At 38.8% G+C, this 22,237-nt stretch overlaps 1 protein-coding gene across 2 annotated transcripts in view; it reads left to right on the plus strand.

Annotated features, from left to right (window-relative positions):
• CPEB4 (cytoplasmic polyadenylation element binding protein 4) overlaps positions 1 to 21,468 on the plus strand; it is a 93,188-nt gene extending 71,720 nt beyond the window's left edge. For both annotated transcript variants that reach the window (XM_073575237.1, XM_073575238.1), the window contains 6 exons: positions 3,156 to 3,329; positions 4,612 to 4,701; positions 5,030 to 5,148; positions 7,781 to 7,895; positions 8,589 to 8,770; positions 15,110 to 21,468. In XM_073575237.1, the coding sequence (XP_073431338.1) occupies positions 3,156 to 3,329; positions 4,612 to 4,701; positions 5,030 to 5,148; positions 7,781 to 7,895; positions 8,589 to 8,770; positions 15,110 to 15,337 (908 nt within the window). In that variant the 3' untranslated portion in view covers positions 15,338 to 21,468. The remainder of the gene's footprint in view (positions 1 to 3,155; positions 3,330 to 4,611; positions 4,702 to 5,029; positions 5,149 to 7,780; positions 7,896 to 8,588; positions 8,771 to 15,109) is intronic.
• The last annotated feature ends 769 nt before the right edge of the window (positions 21,469 to 22,237 follow it).

The following is a 22,237-nucleotide window of genomic DNA, read 5'->3' on the forward strand; positions in this document are numbered from 1 at the left end:
GCAAAGATAAAAAACAATATCCCTCACCTGTACGACGTTCTGTCCCACGCCGTAATCCAAGTCTGGGGGATAAAACGGTTTCAACCCGGATGGTGCCAAGATCCGACCGTCCAGGCTGAGAACCACTGATGACTGAGCTGCTACGAGCGCAGGCTCAGTGACTAGCGGTGACGTCATTAAGGTTACTGCAGGTCACTGATGCTGCGTTCCCCACCTGCAAATGAACCGCGGTGCCCTCGGTGAGATTCCCACTAGCACAGTGAGAAAGTCTCACGGTGCAGAGGCCAGTTCACCTGGAGAATTTCACAACGGTAAATTTGAACTGCGATGAACTCGCCTCTGCACCGTGAGACATTCATCATCTGCTTGAAACAATGTTGTTTACCCACATTTTTGGAAAGGTGCCAACATATTTATTCCACTCTTCTTTGGGATTTAGTGTGAACTTATGTGCAATCTTGCCTTTTTTCCTCTTTTTTTGTGTTGTTCCAATACACACAAAGGAAATATACATGTGTATAGCAAAACATGTGTAATTGCAATAATTTTCTGGGAGAAATACCTAATTTTCTGAAACAGTTTCAAGGGTGCCAATAGTTTCGGCAATGACTGTATATGCTCCTGCTCCACTGTCTGCTATATGATGGATTTGCTCCAGCTGCACTGTCTCCTATGTGATGTATATACAGCATTCTCAGTGTATCCTATGTGATTTATATACTCCAGACCTCCCACTTCATGATTTCTATCATACGTCAGCAGTGATGAATTTTCGCATTGTGAGGAGACATTCAGTGTGATATGGATCTGTGTTCAGGACAACTTACTGCTGCCAGTTCTTTAAAACCTTATCATAAAGAGTCAGCTACATTCCAGACTGACGAAACCTGGAAAAGCGGTTGCGAACAGCAACATATCACCTAACATCACATGCCGCATCAAAGAGAAGCAGCTCCAGCCATCACATTAGGGGAAATTAATTAAATGTTTGACCAAATATAGCAGAATACTTTATGAATGTATGTATGTCCAACTTGGGGCACTTCCCTTTACAGAAGGCATAGTACCCTGTTGGAGTGGGGCTATAAGGCATCATGCAGTATGTGTGGGAGCGTTCTGTGTGCGCCTAGCATACTATGTGTGGTGGGCTGTGGGAGTTCTGCATACTATGTGAGGGGAGCTGTGTGGTCATGATGCTGTGTGTGGGGGAGCTGTTGATCAAGGTGCAAGGGCTTAATATCCCCCCAAAAAGTGGGTAAATAAGGGCTGAATAGCAGGAACAGTATGATTTGCTGTTTTTTAAAAATGTTCTAAAAAGTAGTAAAATATTTGGTTTTGATTCGCTGCTACATGCAAGAATACAGGTTGCCATAAGCCCTATAGTAAGTAGTATTATCTCTATTTAACAACTTTTATTCTGCTCAATATTAAGTGGTAAAAATTAATATGCAATAATCATAATTAAAGTTCGGCCTGTTGGTTCGGCTCTCCACAACAGTCTCAAGAGTCCAATAGATAACTTGATCCCAAGTTCAGAATACATATTTTTGTGGCACAACAACCCCTGGTATAGTTCCAGGAAGGGAATAGTTCCCAATGGAGCTCCTGAATAACTGAAACAACTTAGAAAAATTGGAGCAAAAAATCCATACAGAGAAACAACATATGCTCTTAATTTTACTTTTATTAGTACAAAAGGATATATGTTAAAAAGACACACAGGGACCCCCCGAGGAAGCTGTTTGCGAAACACGCGTAGGGGCACGGGTAATGGCTAAAGATACCCCCTCCCCCTCTCCATACCCATTTACTTGTGTCACTGATATCTTTTTTTGGCTGTAGCTTTACAGTATATTTTTGATGACTGTTTGGATCGGTACATTTGGGTACTATGTTTTGGAGATGGGGATTTTTGGCCCCTATGGATAGCTCACAACTCCACCTAGATTATTATATAATGGGGTTACCTTTAATGATGTATGGAGTCACATATGGGGCCTCTGTGGAGGACTTTTGCCTAATTCCTGTGCTGAACATCTGTGTTTGGTAGCGCACTTTTTCCAATTGGGTGCATTCTGATCTATGTCTTACATGTCTGTCTGAGTTTAATATATTGTAATAATGTCTTTTTAACATATATCCTTTTGTACTAATAAAAGTAAAATTAAGAGCATATGTTGTTTCTCTGTATGGATTTTTTGCTCCAATTTTTCTAAGTTGTTTCGGTCTCGAGTCCAGGCAGATAGCTGACAAATCATTACTTAGACTGGATGCAGTTGTTTCCACATCTGAGCTGAGAACAGTCACTGACAACAAAGCCGTGAGCAAATGAAAATAGAACTAAAAACGTGAGGAACCTTTTTTTATTGTCTGCTGTACTTATTTATTTATTTTTTTTACTTGGAGAGGTATGATGATGACAGGTCCCACATTGGGCATGTTCTAGGCATTCCCAAGTGTTGGTGTGGAAGAAATCTACAGTATACACAGTAAAACACCCAGTAAAGGAAGAAAAGACTATATTATTATTATTATTATTCATGTCTTGGCTGCTTTTAATAACCGCTTAGGTAGAGGGGAATAATCTCTGGACCTTTTCATGGTCTGTGTCCAAACTGACAGCAGTCTCACATTCTTGAAACTAATCATGTCTTTAGTCTGACTTCAGCCTGAAACGTTAACGCATACAACAGACTTCAGCGCTTAATACCAGACCATCGTCTTCTGAAGAGATTTCTGAATTGACTTAATAATCTCTTCACATGTAAATTGTAGTTGAGGGGGAGCAGTGAAAGTAGGCATTCTTGTGTTAGGACAATAGATGAACAATTTCGGCCTGATGTAGCCTCTTCCTAGAGTGTCTTCGAGGAAGGTTCACTACTTTTCATAAGTGTATTAATTTTGATATTCTTCTATATTATTAATCTTTTCTCTACTTGATTTGTAATTTTCTGGTTGAATTGATACTCTTGGTTTGAGGTATGTGCATAGGGTAGACCAAGAATAATCTTTACAGCAGCAGTGTGGTTTGTCTGTCACGCTCTCCTGTTTGGCTGACCACATGCGGCGGATAAGGACTTTGGGGCACGTTGCCAGGATCCACATTTTTTTCAGTAATGAGGGATACTGAATATATTGTATTGTTCGTTCATCAGGACAGTCCTCTCTCTTTCCAATGGAAGATGGCTTTTTGGATGACGGTCGAAGTGATCAAACCCTCCACAGTGGCTTGGGGTCTCCTCATTGCTTTCCCCATCAGAACGGTGAAAGAGTGGAGCGCTATTCCCGTAAAGTGTTTGTTGGGGGTTTGCCTCCTGATATCGATGAAGGTGAGTAAAGACACAGACATTTAGATATACTGTATAGGGAATAGTAGAGGGCCTTTTAGTATTGCATTTTTTAGTATTCGTATAGCATTTAAGATGGGTGTTTTGAGACACCAAGGCTTTAAAAAATGAAATATGTATACAGGTGTGGCAGAGCTGGACTTCCCATGAGTACAACCCAATCATGTTATCAGCTTGACTGGTCCTCGATATTCACTAGTGCATGATAATATAGATACTTGTGTGATTTGGGGGAAGTCTTGGGTCTACCCAAAATAGTCATAAGTATGAATAAGGGGTGATGCCCCTGCTCTGTGTATTCTAACTAGCTAATTGCACAATCCTGTTGTTTGCCATTTTGTGCCCAAATGCACCTAGTCTCCCCCCTGATTTTATCCTAACAGTACGTTTATTTATATTCTTTTCATTAGGGTATGTAATGTATTATTACGCACACACATATTAATGCATACATACTTAATGTCATGATTGCTGTTCAGGTGATTAGTGTTGGACATATGTGACCTGCAGTCCTAGGAAGAAGCGCTGCTGAACAATACTCTTAAGCGGGAGTCACACATAGCAATCTCGCTAGCGAGATCGCTGCTGAGTGACAACTTTTGTGACACAACAGCGATCTCACCAGCGAGATCACTGTGTGTGACAGCGATCAGCGACCGGCCCCCCTGCCGGTATCGCTGATCGCTGCAAGAAGCCTCTGGACATATTTTTCGTCGCTGGTCTCCCGCTGGCCAGCACGCATCGCTGCGTGTGACAGGCGGGAGACCAGCGATCAGCTGTAAAAAATAATAATAAATAAAAAAAAAATTGTTATTCTCACCTTCCGACGTCCCGCACAGCCATCCCGCCTCTCTCCACGCTCCCGGTCCCAGTGATCCTTTGCACGAATGACCGCGAGACGTCGCGCTGCCGCGAGACCGTGACATTCTCGCGGTCATTCTCGCAAAGGATTACTGGGACCGGAGCGTGGAGAGAGGCAGGACGGCTGCGCGGGACGTCGGAAGGTGAGAATAACAATATTTTTTATTTTAATTCTATTTTTTTACAGGGATATGGCATCAGCGCTAACGAACACAGCGACGACGCGCGCTCGGCATCGCTGTGCTGATCGCTGGTGAAGCTGTCCGTTTGACAGCTCACCAGCAATCACATAGCGACTTACCAGCGATCCTGACACGTTGATATCGTTGTCGGGATCGCTGGTAAGTCACTATGTGTGACTCCAGCTTTACTGCACTAATCTACCTTTGTATACTTCTTTCAGATGAAATCACTGCTAGTTTTCGTCGGTTCGGTCCTCTGATTGTGGATTGGCCACATAAGGCTGAGAGCAAATCTTACTTCCCACCAAAAGGTATTTCAGTTGGCAACCAGTTAATTTCCACTCTTAACTATCCAAAAATTATGTATAGTCTTATGGGTTTGTTTTCGTTCACAAGCAGAAAGGAAACTCACATTTCTATTGTTCACTGACTACTGTTCATAACTTGCACAATACAGTATATATTTTAAGGAAACATTAAGGTATCTTACAAATGATTACATTATAGCTATCTATAATTGGGCACATGAATGAGGCCTTACAGAAATCTGACCAGGTAAAAGGTTCCATTTAGCATATGAACAGTGTTATAATCTGGTTCTTTTTCTGGTTCCTTAAAGTCTTCTCTTTTATAACCCAGGCTATGCATTCTTGCTGTTTCAAGACGAAAGTTCTGTGCAGGCTCTGATTGATGCTTGCATTGAAGAGGATAGTAAGCTCTACCTGTGTGTGTCAAGCCCTACCATTAAAGACAAACCTGTGAGTATTCATTATATAAGATGTCATCAATTCCCTTTGTAGTTATTCATGCAAGGTAAGTTGAAGTACAAGTATCACCTAATGGCTAAGCTTGCAAAAGAAATCTCCATTGAAGCACCTCCAGTGTTTACATAGAGACTTGAAAGCTTTCACTGGGTGGAACGTCCTGCCTTGTGCATTACTTGACAGCTTCAAGTGCGCTTTATAAGTTCTTCTTAATTTCAGAATGAGGCCAGTCATCAAAGTGCTGCCAATACTCTGGTCTCATGAATAGCACATTAATCGTAAGCTCCTGCTGTGTAGCAGGTATATATAAAAAGATGGTTCTGTCTGAAAGTGGAGAAGATGGTTGGATCTACTGTCGTTTCATCTGTAATTGCTGAATTACAAGCGTATTTAGCATGCTATACTTCAGACCTAAAAGCGTTGTATACAATTAAAAGCTTATGGTTTACTATTGCATAAAACTGATAGCCGTGTAAATCGAGCATTCAAAGTGACCATTGGGCAATAGACGCACTATGAAAGAGTAAAATGTTGGCTTGTTTTCGATATTCATTCCGTCCTTGCTCTGAGTGGTGTATTAACATTCATTGACTTCTCATCACATTTCTGCATGTACGTAGCAATCTGAATACACAGAATTTCAATGTGACACATACTAGAAGCCTGCCTCAGTCATGTTTATGTTGGAGTAGTGGAAAAAGCATCCTGCACTGAAGAAACCTGTTAATAAAAGAGAAATAAAACAAAAAAAAAAAAATTGTTTTCACAAAATAATTTCAAAGTAGACCTAAACTTTAACCCCTTCATGACTGGAGCTTTTTTCGGCTTTCGTTTTTCGCTCCCCTTCTTTCAAGTGCCATAACTTTTTTATTTTTTGGTCAATATGGCCATGTGAGGGCTTGTTTTTTGCAGGACGAGTTGTACTTTTGAACAACACCATTGGTTTTACCATGTCTTGTACTAGAGAACGGGTAAAAAAAATTCCAAGTGCGGTGAAATTGCAAAAAAAGTGCAATCTCACACTTGTTTTTTGTTTGGATTTTTTGCTAAGTTCACTAAATGCTAAAACTGACCTGCCATTATGATTCTCCAGGTGATTACGAGTTCCTAGACACCAAACATGTCTAGGTTCTTTTTTATCTAAGTGGTGAAAAAAAAATTCCAAACTTTACTAAAAAAAATTGCGCCATTTCTGAGACCCGTAGCGTCTCCATTTTTTGTGTTCTCGGGATTGATAAGGGCTTATTTTTTGCGTGCCGAGCTAACGTTTTTGATGATACCACTTTTGTGCAGATACGATCTTTTGATCGCCCGTTATTGCATTTTAATGCAATGTCATGGTGACCAAAAAACGCAATTCTGGCGTTTTGATTTTTTTCTTGCTACGCCGTTTAGCAATCGGGTTAATCCTTTTTTTATTGATTGGGCGATTCTGAATGCAGCGATACCTAATATGTGTATGTGTGAATTTTTTTTTTTATCGTTTTATTTTGAATGGGGCAAAAGGAGGGTGATTTAAACTTGTATATTTTATTTAATTTTTTAAATATTTTTAAAACTATTTTTCTTTAAGTTTTGGCATACTTCAATAGCCTCCATGGGAGATTAGAAGCTGCCACAACTTGATCGGCTCTGCTACATAGAGGCGATGCTCAGATCGCCTCTATGTAGCAGAATTACAGCATTGCTATGAGCGCGTCGACCACAGGGTGGTGCTCATAGCAATCCGGCATCAACAGCTATAGAGGTCACCAGGAGACCTGGTTGTTATGCCGACGAACCGATGACCCCCGGTCACGTGACGGGGGTCAGCGGTGAGCGCATTTCTAGCCAGATGGCCTGGAGCACTTGTTAAATGCCACTGTTAGTTTGACAGCGGCATTTAACTAGTTAATAGGTGCGGATGGATCGTGATTCCACCCTCTGCTATTGCGGGCACATATCAGCTGTTCGAAACATCTGACATGTCCAGGCTTTGATGCGGGCTCACCACCGGAGCCCTCATCAAAGCGGAGTTCTGCCATTGGATGTACTATCCAGTCCAATGGCAGTAAAGGGTTAAAGAGCGTCTGTTCTATGTAATCTGAGAGCAGCATGATGTTGTAGCTGAGACCTTGATTCCAGCCATGTGTCACTTGCTGGTCTACATGCTGTTGATATAATCATAGTTTTCTTTGCTACAGGTCTAGCAGTGCTCAGAATGCTAACTCTTGTATAACCTAGTTCACATCACAGTTTTATGTGTACACTGTACATTAACAGAAAGCTACTAATCATTGGTGGGAATGGCGTTACACAGACAAGTTGACTAGTTGAGGCAACTAATCTTGTAATGATATATCCTGCTGTAAAACACTGATTTTATTGAAACAGTAACGCACAACCTAGTAAGTGATTAATCACTGGAATCTGGGTCTTTTCCCCTAGATATTGGTGCTCTCAGATTACACAGGTGTCAGATTCCCTTTAAGCAGTCATGAAGATTCTGCTACATTTTCTTATACCAGGAAAATGACATTGCTCTTTAGACAAGCAGGTTGAGCAGGCTACATTCTGCATTCATGTAAAAGCTTGATTACTGCAGCCACAACACTGTTCATATAGACATTGCTATATTGTTTACCAGGTTCAGATCCGGCCCTGGAATCTTAGTGACAGTGACTTTGTGATGGATGGCTCCCAGCCCCTCGATCCGCGGAAGACTATCTTTGTTGGCGGTGTCCCACGACCTCTGCGAGCTGGTATGTTTTTAAAGTAAAGTGAAAGTTTTAATCTTCAGTTTTATGCAGATCTTGTTGCATAGATATAAACTTAATAGGAAAACCACTGCTTTGAAAAAATAAATGCTTTCATGAATTAAAGTGCTAACATTTTTCGGTTTATTTTATTATGCTAGTTTCTCTACTTCTGCAGAATGAACATCTGTCCCATTGCATGACGATCATAGAGGTTATGTACAGCACTACTGCCCTCTCTGAGACAGCCATCGGCTAACAAGTCAGCCAGTGGTTTATCTAGAGTAGATCAGCAGTCCAAAATCAGACATGCGCTATCAAAATCCCTCCTGACCCTTAGTCGGCCCACATTACACTGTTGTCCGAACCCATCAGTATCGAAGAGTTCACCTGAATTTAGTCTGTGTATGGGGGCCCTTACAGTACAGTTATCAGAGTTGTCTCCTGTAATGAGTTGTGCGCCTCAGTGGTGATCGCCAGGAGAGATTGCCGTCGGTGAATGGAAATCTTCATTGTTTACGTTAAGGGTATAACAAACTGAAATGAGAAGTAGACGATGCTTTCAGGGCCCAGTATATTGTGTTTTAGCAGGCAGCAGAATAATATTTTCTAATAATATAATTTATACTAAATGTATATTCAGTCTATGCACATACAGTATGATTACTATAAATCTACTATTTCTCCGTTCTTTTATAGTGGAGCTAGCTATGATTATGGATCGCCTTTATGGAGGTGTATGCTATGCTGGCATAGATACAGACCCTGAGCTAAAATACCCTAAGGGAGCTGGGCGAGTTGCCTTTTCCAATCAACAAAGTTATATAGCTGCTATCAGCGCCCGCTTTGTTCAGCTGCAGCATGGAGAAATTGATAAGCGGGTAAGTGGTTTTATGTCCTGCTTGCTTTTATGTCTTAAATTCTTATCTTGGGCGACTCAGTGCAATCTGTGGTTCTTGTTTAATCCGCATTTGAAATTTTCATATAATGATATTTCAGTGCACAAGGGCGAGACTGTGGGTAGGGTCTTCTCCTTCTCTTGCCCCTTCTCCTGTCTCTGGAGTTTTGATGACAAGTCACTGATTTTTCAGTTACCTGCCTCCTGTTTGAAACTTCACGCTGCAGCTGTCATTGGGATGTGGCATATGCGCAGGTTGAGATCTGCTTAATGAAGAATGATGGAGCCGAAATATAATTTGCACATGCACTACCTACCACAACATTTTATTGAAGACCAGAAGACCAGCCATGAAATCAAACAGTAGGAATCAATGACTTGTCATTGAAACTCCAGAGGCAGGCAGAGTTTCCGAAGCAGGAGGGGAAGACCCTACCCACAGTCTCGCCCTTGTGCACTGAAATATCACTAAACGAAAGCTTCAAATCTTGATTGAACAAGAACCACAGATTGGATTGATTCACCAAATATATCAATTTTGATCAGTAGAACAGCACCATTTACTTTATATTGCTAAATCCTTTTTATACCTTATGTCTAAAGTTATAATGTAGCTGCTATAAATGGGATATGCACATGAACTCTCTTGCTGTCTACAAAACGCTATGCTTTCTGCTCTTACAGAGAATCTTTAGAGGTACAGTTATCATTTGACATTGCAACCCTGCTCAGCACTCCCGTTTCTGAAAGTTCTGGTGACTACATATTTCTCCTGCAGCAAATTTCCTGCTGCCTGTGAAATGTGAGGTCTGCTCCAAATCATGTAGTATTTGAGCTCTCAAATATGAATGGGCAACCACGTAGTGGATTAAAAAAAAAAAGGGGGTTTTCTATTATTCGCATCTCTATGCTATAGTTAAAAACAGTGAGTTCTCCGATGTCCATATGACCAAATATTATAATACATGAACAATAATTGTGTTGTGAGAGTCTCTTTAAATTGTGTTAAATCCTAAATCAACTGGATCTGATAGAAAATTTGGTTTATCAAATATTCATGATTAAACAGCCAGTTATGAAAAATAGTGTGAAAAACTGAGGTTTTGGGGTAAAGTGACCTCAGGAAGAAAGATGAAAATAACAGTATTAACACGACTCCTATCTGAAGCTTATATTACACATCAAAAAGCTTTTGGAAAGGTGGAATTTGATTGACCCATGTCTTTTTCGTTCAACTGGTGTAATTTTGGTTTGTAAGACAGCTATCGCATTTAACCTTCACATGCACGTTTAGTTTGGCTGAGAATTCTCATGCTCTAGATAGGGAGAGGAAAGAAAACCTTTGCTAGATATCTCTCAGAGATGCCTAAGCTACTGCAATGTCCTGCACATGGACAAACTACATATTGGGAGAGGATCTTGGAGATTGGAATGCACCTTTAACCCTTTTCCGACCTTGGACATACCCAGTACATGACATAATGGGTGCGTTCTTGATTGCTGCCGGGTGATCATCTGATATCACAACTAACACCAGGCACTCACTGCCACGAGTGGTGCCTGCACCGCTTCTTACAGTTTAACCCCTTAAATGCGATCAATATCAATTGCAGCAATTGAATGGCAGGCAGAGGGAGGGAGCCCCCTCTGCCCTCCGATCGGCACCCCCGCGATGTCATCACGGGGGCCCGATCGATGCCATGGTCACCCGATGTTGCCATGATGACATCCGGGTCACCAGACTCCAGCAAGTTAATTAGATCATGAGCAGTGCATGATCTAACTAATTTGAGGCAGTGCAGCACTGACAGTTATAAGCCAATTGAATGCTAGTGCATTGCAATGGTTTATAACAGCAATCAAAGCTGTAGAAGTGAAAGTCCCAAGAGGGACAAAGTAAAAAAACAAATTGTAAAAATATTTTTAAAAAATCAGAAAATTACGATAAAAAAATATATATGTATAGTGTACCAATAAATTTCTACTTTTATGTAAAAAAAAAAAAGACCCCACAGAAGTACATGTTTGGTATCGCCACGTCCGGAATGACCTGCCCCATAAAACTGTCACACTAGTTAACCCCTTCAAAGAACACCGCAAAAAAGATTAAAAATAGGTAAACAAAACGATGCTTTTTCATCATGCCTAATAACAAAATGTGAACTAAAACGGGATCAAAAAGAGGAATGTAAATAAAAATGAACTGAAAATGTCGTCTTGTCCCACAAAAAACAATCAGCCATAAAGCTCCATCAGTGGAAAAAATAAAAGTTATAGCTTTCAGAATAAAGTGAAAATAATTAATTTTTTCTGTGAAATGGTTTTTGTTGTGTAAAAGCTCCAAAACATAAAAATATGATATAAATGAAGTATCACTGTAATTGTACTGACCTGAAGAATAAAGCTACCTTATCAATTTTACACCTGTGCAACGGCATAAAAAAACAATTCTTGAATTGCTGGTTTTTATTCATTCTGCCTCCCAAAAATCGGAATAGAAAGCAATCAAAAAATGTCATGTGACCGAAAATGGTACTGATACATGTCAACTCGTCCCACAAAAAACAAGCCCTCGTATAACTCGTGGGTCGAAATATGGAAGAATTCTAGCTCTCAAAATATGGCGATGGCTAGTTTTTGTAATAAAAACCATTTTTTATTTTGTAACAGCAGCCAAAAATAAAAACCTGATATAAATCTGGTATCGCTATAATCACATCGACCTAAAGAATAAATTCGCCTAATGGCTTATACCACAATAGAGATGGTGTAAAAAATAAATAAAACCAATTCTTCACCTGCTGCTGTTTTGTTCATTCTGCCTCCCAAAGTTCACAATAAGGCTCGGCTCACATTTGTCCTGCACTTTGCGCTGAGTGCTTACTCCAGGGTTTCTGTGCATATCTTTGAAATATATGATTCAGACAGAACCCCTGGAGGAAGATTCCCTATAATGAAGATGGAGTCACTGTGGACACAGTTTGGCCTGTGATCCAGCGGGGTCCATCTTTTTAACCACTTAACGACCAGGGGTATTTTTGGTTTTGCATTTTCATTTTTCCCTCCCCTTCTTTCCAGAGCCATAACTTTTTTATTTTTCCGTCAATATGGCCATGTGAGGGCTTGTATTTTGTGGGACGAGTTGTACTTTTGAACGACACCATTGGTTTTACCATGTTGTATACTCGAAAACGGGAAAAAAATTCCAAGTGCAGTGAAACTGCAAAAAAAGTGCACTTGTTTTTTGCTTGGCTTTTTTGCCAAATGCTAAAATTGACATGCCATTATGATTCTCCAGGTCATTACGAGTTCATAGACACCAAACATGTCTAGGTTCGCTTTTATCTAAGTGGTGAAAAAAAATTCAGAAGTTTGTTAAAAAAAACATCTTCTGAGACGTGTAGTGTCTCCATTTTTCGTGATCTGGCGTTGGGTGAGGGCTTATTTTTTGTGATGACGTTTTTAATGATACCACTTTTGTGCAGATACGTTCTTTTTATCGTCCATTATTGCATTTTAATGTAATGTCACAGCAACCAAAAAAAACCGTATTTCTGGCGTTTTGATTTTTTTTCTCGCTATGCCGTTTAGCGATCAGGTTAATCCTTTTTTTATTGATCTGCTATTGTGAACACGGCGATACCTAATATGTATATGTGTGATTTTTTTTTATTGTTTTATTTTGAATGGGGCGAAATGGGATGATTTAAACTTTTATATTTTATTTTTTTTCATACTTTTTAAAACATTTTTTTTTTAATTTTGGCATGGCTCAATAGCCTCCATTGGAGGCTAGAAGAATCCCATACTTGATTGGCTCTGCTACATATAGGCAATGAACACATCCCCTATATGTAGCTGAATTACTGCATTGCTATGAGCGCCGAACACCGGGTGGCGCTCATAGCAATGCGGCTTCAACAGGAGACCTCTGGTTGTTATGCCAATGCGTCGCTGACCCCCAATCACGTGACGGGGGTCAGCGATGCGCGCATTTCCGGCTGTGCGGCCGGACGCGCCGGTTAAATGCCGCTGTCAGCGTTTGACAGCGGCGTTTAACTAGTTAATAGGCACAGGTGGATCGCTATTCCACCTGCGCCTATTGCGGACACATGTCGGCTGTTCAAAACAGCTGACATGTCCCGACTTTGATGCGGGCTCATCGCCGGAGCCCTCATCAAAGCGGGGGAGATGTACAATGATGGGCTATGTCCGTCATTTGACGTTAAGGGGTTAAAAGCATGGTCGGCCACAGTTTTGTGCACTTCTAAAAAGGATAATGCTGAACAAAGGCTAGACTGAGTGCATGATACTCTGCTACCTCATAGTGAATGAATCACGTCACCCGGAGATTTAGATGGAAACTCTGATGTAAGTACTCAGCATAGAGCACAGGATTAATGTGATCCCAAATGTTATGTAAAATGTTCTTCAAATCAATCAAGAAAAAAAGCAAATTCCCCATTCAGGTCCGTCATATGTTAATGAAACTATAGAGGGTTTCCACATTACTCGTAGTACAAAGGCTCTGGAAAAGCACTATGGCTTCTTGCCCCCCAAAATAAATTCAGCAAATTTTGAGCTCTCAAATCCAAATGCCCCCCTCCCTTTGAGCCCCAGTGTGCCTACACGACATTTAGCTTCCACATCTTTGGCATTTCTATAAAACCTACAAAAGAAAAAATGAGACATGGTAAGGTTTTTAATATTAGACAGTAGAAGACTGTCCTGATCAGAGTTACCTTGTCATGGTGGTATGGCTTTTATGCTATTTTTGATTAAAAAAGTATTACTAAAAACTCTGTTATTTAAAAGCACATTTTGCTTTTCATTTACTTAGTTACAGCAGGGTTTTTGCTCATTTTTTCACTTGTAGGTTTTATATGTTTTGTGGCCACTGTGGACATGCATTTTGTTTATGAGAAATTGCACAACAAATTTTGGGGTCCATTTTCTTCTGTTATGCTTGTGAAAATAAAAAAAAAATTGGGTCTAAAGTAAAAAAAAAAGTTAAATGTTCATTTTTTTCCTTCCACTTAATTCCTGTTAAGCCCCTGAAGGGTTAATAAACTTCATGAATGTGGTTATGAGCACTTAAAGGGTTACAGTTTTTAGAATGGTGTCACTTTTGGGTATTTTCTGTCATGTATGCCCCCCCAACGTCTCGCCAAATATGATGTGGTCCCTAATAAAATGTTTTGGTTTTTTTTTTTTTAAGTTTTGTTGGACAAATGAGAAAATTTCGTGAAATTAGGGATTTTTTTGACAAACTCAAGTAATTTCAAACAAATTTTATCAATTTTATCACTATCATGAAGTACAATATGTTATGAAAAAACTTTCTCAGAGTCACTAGGATTTGTTGAAGCGTCCCAGAGTTGTTACGTCATAAAGTGATAGTGGTCAGAATTGTATAATTTGGCCTGGTCATGAAGTTAGAAGCAGGCTTGGGGGGAAGGGGTTAGGTTGATGTAAAAGAAAAAAAAAATTAACAAAAAAAAAACCTAGCGGCCAGTGTAAGGCTATGTCCACACGTGCGGAATTGCCACGGAAATTTCCACGGCAATTCTGCAACTCCCTGCCACGAGAAATCCGCATGCGTAATTCCCGCTAAAAACTAGCGTTTTGCAAGCGTAATTAGCTTGCAGAATACTAGCGTTTTTCAAGCGATCTGTAGCATCGCTTGGAAAATTGATTGACAGGTTGGTCACACTCGTCAAACATAGTGTTTGACAAGTGTGACCAACTTTTTTCTATTGAGGCTGCCTATGCTGCATCAATAGTAGAAGATATAATGTTAAAAATAATTTTAAAAAAATGTGTGTTTTTCTCACTTTCCGGCGGCCCCCCGCAGCGTCCTCAGGCCTCAGCAATGCTCCCAGCAAGTCCCGTTCCCAGCGATGCCTTGCGACAATGACCCCAGATGACTTAGCATCACTCGAGACTGTATTTTTTTCCCCTCTGTGTAGAATTATATTTATAACTTGTTGCTGCGAAAGGTCGCACATTTTGAAAAATGGCGCAAAAATTGCTCCAAAATATTGTTGTACTCAAAAATATACCAGAGGAGACCGGAGTGGTATTACAACATATTTTGCGACTTTTTAAAAACATTTGGAATTGCTAAACTTTTCCCACAGAGTGAAAAAAACACAGGCGAGCACTTATAAATTAGACTTCAAAAAAGACACAAATTGAATGATGAGTTGGGGGCAAAAAAAATGAGTCAAAACCACAAAACTAGATAAAAAATAGGCACAAAAGCGAGTGATGAATCTGGCCTTATCTGTTCTGATTGTATCTCTGCTTTTTCTCTTCTCAGGTAGAGGTGAAGCCATATGTCTTGGACGACCAGCTTTGTGATGAGTGTCAAGGAGCTCGCTGCAGTGGCAAGTTTGCTCCATTCTTCTGTGCTAATGTTACCTGTCTGCAGTATTACTGTGAATATTGCTGGGCTGCTATCCACTCGCGTGCTGGCCGGGAGTTCCACAAGCCGCTAGTAAAGGAAGGAGGAGATCGCCCAAGGCATATTTCATTCCGTTGGAATTGAACCACCCTCTGCTTAACTTCCTTCCAAGGATCCAAATAAGTGCACTCTTCTGTTCTCTTAACCCTTCTCCCTCCTTACCATCCTTAGGAAAGCATGTCCTCTTGTTGTAGTCTGTATTTTAACAATAGTATAACGAAAGAATGACCTACACCATAGGTATTTGTAAAGTCTTGTGTCATTGAGAACTGTATTGGAAAGCCTTCTTGTTCATTACAATATCACTCTGATGCATGCATGTTTCATGCTGTCCTCATCGAAAACCAAGGGAGCAGGGAGACTGCAACTAATGAATTGTTATTATTACTATTATTATTATTATTATTTTTATTATTCAGAGAAGAGTTTGAAAGCTTGCAAGTAGATAATTATTAAGAAAAGAAAACCAGAGTATTTTTTTTAATTAAATTATTGTTAAATGAGAAATAACAGAAGATTACTGTTAATGTAACCATGCAACCACAGTAACACTATTGGTCTGTTTGACACAGCTTATTTTTTACTACGGGGGGATTTTTTTAATTTCTTATTTATTGGGGATTATTTTTTAGTTTTTTTTTATTTGCTTTTTACCTTTTTTAGTGGAAGTAATTGCCTATTGTGAAATGAAATAACCCACACAAACAAACAAAAAAAAAAAGTAAAGCAGCGTTGTATGTGAACCATTTTGGAAGGGTAAACCAATGGCAGATGCCTCCAATATTTATCTTTTCTAGTAACTCATTGTCACTTTTTCCTGTTTTGGCATCCACATAACTGGCTGATTCTCCTTAGAGCTCTGAAGTATTTTAGATGTTGAGCTATTTAAGCTTTTTAAGAATGTAAATGTTGAGTGAAGTTACTACTGAGGGGAGTGCACTTATTTATTTATTTTTTCAGTGAAAAATAATCTTAAAAAAATACTTATAAAAAAATTCAACAGAGTAACATCGTACCAGTTATCCATATTCCCCGAAAAAAAAAGTCCTACCAAAGCTGAAAGAAGTTAAATTTCAGAAGGCAGTTGTTTTTTTTCTGCTCAGAAAGAACAAATGTATAGATTTTTATTTTTTGATGCTTAATATATATCTATAGTCCTAACTTGCTAAACCTTTACTTGGTGCCAGCTTCTGTTTTCCATTTGACACCGAACACTTGAAAGATACCTCAAGGAAGGAATTGGACGTTTGTACTGCCTCCAATCTAGAATTCTAGACATTACCAGAGAAGCCCATTCTTGCTGTTTGAGAGTATATAGTGGCAGAACACATAAGTTTCCCATGTCACACAGATGTATTATGGCCCTTTGGACATCAAAGGGCCAATGAAGGGCTTCCCTCAGCATAATGTCACTTTACACGTGCTTCTTCTGCTTGGCTGTGGGTAACAACATAGTACTGTCTGGGTGATGACTGTGTGTTGTTGTAATAGTTGTCACTTTTGCTTTAAAGTTCCCCCTCCCTTGCTCTAGATATAATCATTTCTAAATGAAACATTCTGAGCTGAGTTTGGCTAAGGAACTTTCAGTACCTAGTTTTAATGCCTTTTTGGCACGTTAGACTTTAAGCTGCTTAATACCACTGAATAATCTTGATGCCTTAACTCTTTACAGGCCAAGTAACTTAGCCAGCGCTCATCTTTGCTTGCTGCTGAGGTATAACAACGTTAAAGATGGCTTCCTAAGAATCATATTGGTAGCACTATAGGTGCAAGGTTGGATACTTTGGTGTTTTAGTCAGTAGCAAGCGCTGCCCTGTATATTTAAGCAGATGTGTCCATTACGTCCAATGTGCAATATTGTTACACTTGGAAATTTGCTGCTACCCATCACACAAATGTGCGTTACTGGCTGACCTCAACACCTTTAAGGATGCTTTGAGATAGTTATGTATGTCTGTAAATTCCAGGGACTGCACACTTCCAATTTATACAGTATGTGTCAATTTTGCTGACAAGAAGTAGAAGCAGTGGTCTTGTAGGCTGACTGGTATTTATCGTGGTGAAGTCTTTTGAGGCAATAGGTGCTTGAAACGTAGAACCTGGTTCATCTTAAAATATACATATCTCCATTTTAAGAAGTTTACCTTAAATACTATTTGTCACTAGGTTAGACCCATTTTACTTCGGACATTCATATGCATTGGATTAGCTGGTGCATGTGTACTCACTATAAGGCTTCCTAGGCTGCTGCACATGAAATGACTATGTAATATTTATTGTGGCCTCACAGCTTTCCCCTGACTGCACATGTATAGGCGATAAAGATTAGATAGTTTCTTTTTCAGGTTTGTCAGACATCTTGGCAAAATAGATCTTATGTTATGAGGACCTCCCAACAGATTTTATCCGAAAGAGGGGAAGGAGAAGGATCGGTTAGAGGTTACCTACCACCCTATCCTTCTAATTTTACAGGCAAGATAACTTGTATGGCAGAGGTGCTAGGCAGCGCCTTATTCCCCTCTCCCCATTGACAACACAAGCCTGCTTAGTCAGACCGAATGTGTATGGATGGATCAGTAAAAATGGCTATAGTTTGGCCCTAATTCCATCAGCTGATCAATGTTTACAGCCTCCTTGACTTTTCCTAGGCAGGAAATGCTTCAGGCAGTTTGGTGTTAACGTGAGGTTGGTAGGGATCACAGTGGGTGACAACAACTTATTTTGGTCTACCCTCAAAAAGCAGTTTGACCATGCCAAGGAAGCCATTATTTTATTATCCTAGTGACTGATACTATGTAAAGTAAATATCCTGTTCATCATAGCATGACTGGATTGAAACACTGCATTGTTTAGCGCAGGATCCTTGGGATTTCTGTTGAATTGCTGCTGTGAGGGGCAAGACGTATAGAGGCTTATTTTGTGAACTTTTATGGCAGTTCATAATCTCGTGCTGTCTGGCTGCAAAAGGGTGGCCGTGACCTCTTGCTATACGCTTGTAGAGGCGAGTAGTAGCTCCGAAAACTGACCGTTTTTTTTTTTGTTATTTTTAGAAACACTGCAGATGTACCTGGTTTTAGTGCATTGCTTGCTAACAATGCTCTCACAGTTTGTGGAAACCAAAGACTTGCTTCAGTGCTGCTGCGTAACTCTTGAGGAGCCCCTGTTATTACCAAATTCAACTTCCAGAATGAGATCTGGTGTAAAGTAGAATATTGAGGTCTTTAACTCTCACTGAGGAAGCCAGAGCCTTCCTCCCTTCCCCTCAGCATTAACGTTACTAAACAATGCACCTGTCTTTTTTTTTTTTTTTATGATTCTCGGTATTCCTTTGTATGTGTTATAACGTGCATCGTTACCACCAGAGGGGTATGGGAAATATGTTTGGAAATGGAGACAGTTGCTGAAGGTTCTAGAGAACCCGTTAAAGGAGCTGCTTACGAAACCAATCCTTGTACTGCAATGACAGACGTCATTTCTATAGGTGGGTGCTGTGGTATACATCCAGCAGGTGGGTCGACAGATTGTTTTGACCCTTTTGTGAGTGTAGATGGCTTGGGATGTGCTAGTGCCATTCCTACCAGTAAACAGCGGCGACAACTTAACCTTTTCATTGCTAGATGTTTGCACAGCAAAGCCCAAAAATCCCTTTATGCATCCAAGACACAATAGTCTGCATGGCTTTGTGTAGACTCCACGCCTCAGCATGGGAAAGGTTAACTCTGGAAATAAACCACTGTTTGGAAGCTAGCTTTTGAAGAATATTTTCTCTTTATTTCCCTTTGTACATGACCTGCTGACTTTCGGTACAGTGTTTTTGTAGCTAACTTATTTTTGTCATGCACATATTGTACACTTGTTATGCACTAATTTTATATATCTTATGTTTCCAGCAGTGAGCATTTAGGCCCACTTTTCACTGGCGGGATATCTCTTTATGCAATACCTCAATTTTTCATATTGCAAAGAGTAGCTTTTTGTACTTTTATTACGGAGAGATCTTCATATAACTTCATTTTTTTAAGATAAATAATTTTAATAAATTTTTATTTTCTTATTCTGCTTTTTATACATTTCAGTGCTCTGCATACATTACGGATGATGGATGTTGCGCACTGGTAATGCTACTTCAGAACCTGCAGAGATACAAAGCACGTGACTTCAAAATACGCTAGCCCGCACCAAACATTTGGTGGATGTTTCATTTAAAGATGTCCTAGACCTAATATTGAGGAGATGAAATCGCATGAAACCAGACAATTTAATCAACTCTTTTAGTCCCTTGGAAAAATACAAAAAAAATAAAAATTGTAGCATAGAAGATTAAAAGTTAAAGTAACAACTTAAAAAACAATGTATTCTGCTTCTTCATATTTCTCATTTTTTAAAGAAGTGAAAAAAAAAAATATATATATAAATTGCAAATTTTTTTGGTGAATGTTTAGCCATTTTACATATTAATGAAATTAATGTTAGGTGTTTTATATCGCAGACAAATCTGCAGTTTGGGAAAAAAAATGAAAAAAAAAAGTTTTAAGTGGAAAATTTTTTTTTTTTAAAGAAATAAAAACCATACCTTTTGGGGTTCCAGATGTGTAATGTTAGTATGCATGACTAATATAAGGAAAAAAAAAATCTAGTTATTCTACTAATATTCACTTGTTGTTATTGTGTGAAAAGCGTGTTTACAGATACAGACTTGGTAACACTTTAATTTACAGAGCATAAAGTCCCATGGCCTTACTCCATTGTACGGACTCATGGCTTCAGTATAACGTATGCTAGTAGATAATCGGCCACTAGTCGGCACCTCGGATTATTGGCTGGGGCGAAGCATGTGATATATAGCATAAGTCCGTGTCTTTTCACATGCTAGAAGTTTTTGGTTTTCTGTAACCTGCTTCCTTCTAAATAAGCCTTTTTTTTAGCAATGAGTGCAGTGCTTGTACCTGTAGCTAAAAAGCAGCCCAAGCATCACATGTCAGGGTGTCAACATGAATCTCTTATGCACTGCAAGACGGAACCGCATTACTTTGAGTTTCCACGCAGCGGAAACCCTCACTGCCCAATGCTTTGGCCTAGTATATACTTCTCCATACACAGACCTCTGCATAATGCAAGTTAATATGTTTGCAGTGAATGACCAGCATTTTCTAAGAAGTGCTGTTGGAAAGACTTGATAATCCCACCGTTTTTGGGTTTTTTTAGTTTTGATTTTCTTTACTTTTCTTTTTTTTATGTTTTTTTTATTGCTTTGATGAGTTTAAACCTTCTGTTTAAAGGTGATTTAAAACTTGAATATGATAATATATTGTGGCGAGTTGAACTTCAAGTTATGTGCAATACTTATTTCTGACTTTTGAGAGATCTTTGCAGTGTAATTCTTCATTGTTTTTAATTGCAGGCATTTAAAGATGTCGTTTTCTACTGTTCTAGTAATCCTCTTTCTTGCTGGTGTTTCTAAAGAAAAGAATCAGAATTCAATCTTTCTACTAATGTAAAACTGAGATTATTTTTTAAAAAAAATGGAATAAAAGAGGTTTTGGTCATTTGGCGTTATTTTGTTACCTTCTTTTAAAATTTGGTGTCAGGGAGGAGCGCGAGGCTTTCCGAGACTTGTCCCTCTCTAGACAGTCAGGGTTTAAAGCTACTGTGATTGATAACATTGTAAGAATTGGGACAATATTGTATTCAACTGTTTTATTTTTTATATTTTTAAATTTGAAAGCATAATTAGTTTTTATAATTTTCATCAGATTCCTTTGTTATATTTTTTTGAAAGTGAAATTCTTATTATTATTAACAAGTGGGTGTCTAGTTTTTACTAATCCCTAATGTTACCTTCTTTTCCATTGTATTGCTCATTTACCAGAAGGAAAAAAAGTTATTTAAGTATGTCAATTAATTGTACCACTTGGCTGAATTTACACATAGTTTTTACTGTGTATGGGGAGGTTGTAGTATTTATTATAGCATTTTAAATAAAGATAATTCATTTTTTATTAAAGTCATTTTCACTTTTAAGTTCATATTTTTGTATGTTTTACTCTAATTAAGTTATATAACACAAGTTCTTTTTTAAAGAGTTCATTTGTTGAAGTGCTAGTGAAAAATTAATGTTATTAAATAGTTTGCAAATGACTATTTATACCAGTATGCATATAATTTTTAAATATTTGTAATGTGAGATGTTGAATGAATAAACTTTTAACTCTAAATTCTTCCTTGTCTTCATTTTTGACTTTTGCATTTCTTTTCTACGTTTAATCAGGACTTTTCACCTACAGTTCATATAGAGGTATGTTTTATACAGTTTTTAGTGCATACCAATAAAATTCGGTTAAAAACGTAAAATTAATCTGGTACCCTTTTTGCAAAAGTCTCAATAATTGGAAGCTTTATTGATTTGATTATGCAAACACTAATTTTATCATTTAAGTTTTACTAACAGCTTCTGAAAGAATAATAATTGACAACTAACATGGATACAATTTACTTTATCGAAATGTTCACCAGATAGTTGTTAATAATTACCAAACATCAGATTGACTGCCTAACATTACACACATACAGTTGAAGACAAGCTTTCAATCAATAAAAACTAAGTTTTTCACAATCTGACATTTTAATCTTAGTACACGTTACCTCTCTTAGGTCAGTTAGGATCGCTACTATATTTCAGAATAAAATGTCATAATACTAGAGAGACTGATTTAGTTCAGCTTTTATTTCTTTACATTCCCAGTGGCTCATAATTGTGCATACATGAGATGTTTAGTAACTGGCAGCATTTCCTTTAAATTGTCCAACTTGGGTTGAATATTTTGGTAACCTTCCACAAGCTTCTAACAATAAGTTATTGCAATTTTGGCCAATTCTTTCTGACAGAATTGGTGTAATTTAGGTTTGTAGGCATCCTTTCACACATTTTTTTCCCACTTCCCCTAAATATTCAATGAAGCTAGAGCTTTGTGATGGCCACTCCAA

Source organism: Dendrobates tinctorius, unplaced genomic scaffold (genome assembly GCF_039654945.1).
Source record: "Dendrobates tinctorius isolate UK_male_01 unplaced genomic scaffold, ASM3965494v1 ptg000043l, whole genome shotgun sequence".
NCBI classification, from domain to species: Eukaryota; Metazoa; Chordata; class Amphibia; order Anura; family Dendrobatidae; genus Dendrobates; species Dendrobates tinctorius.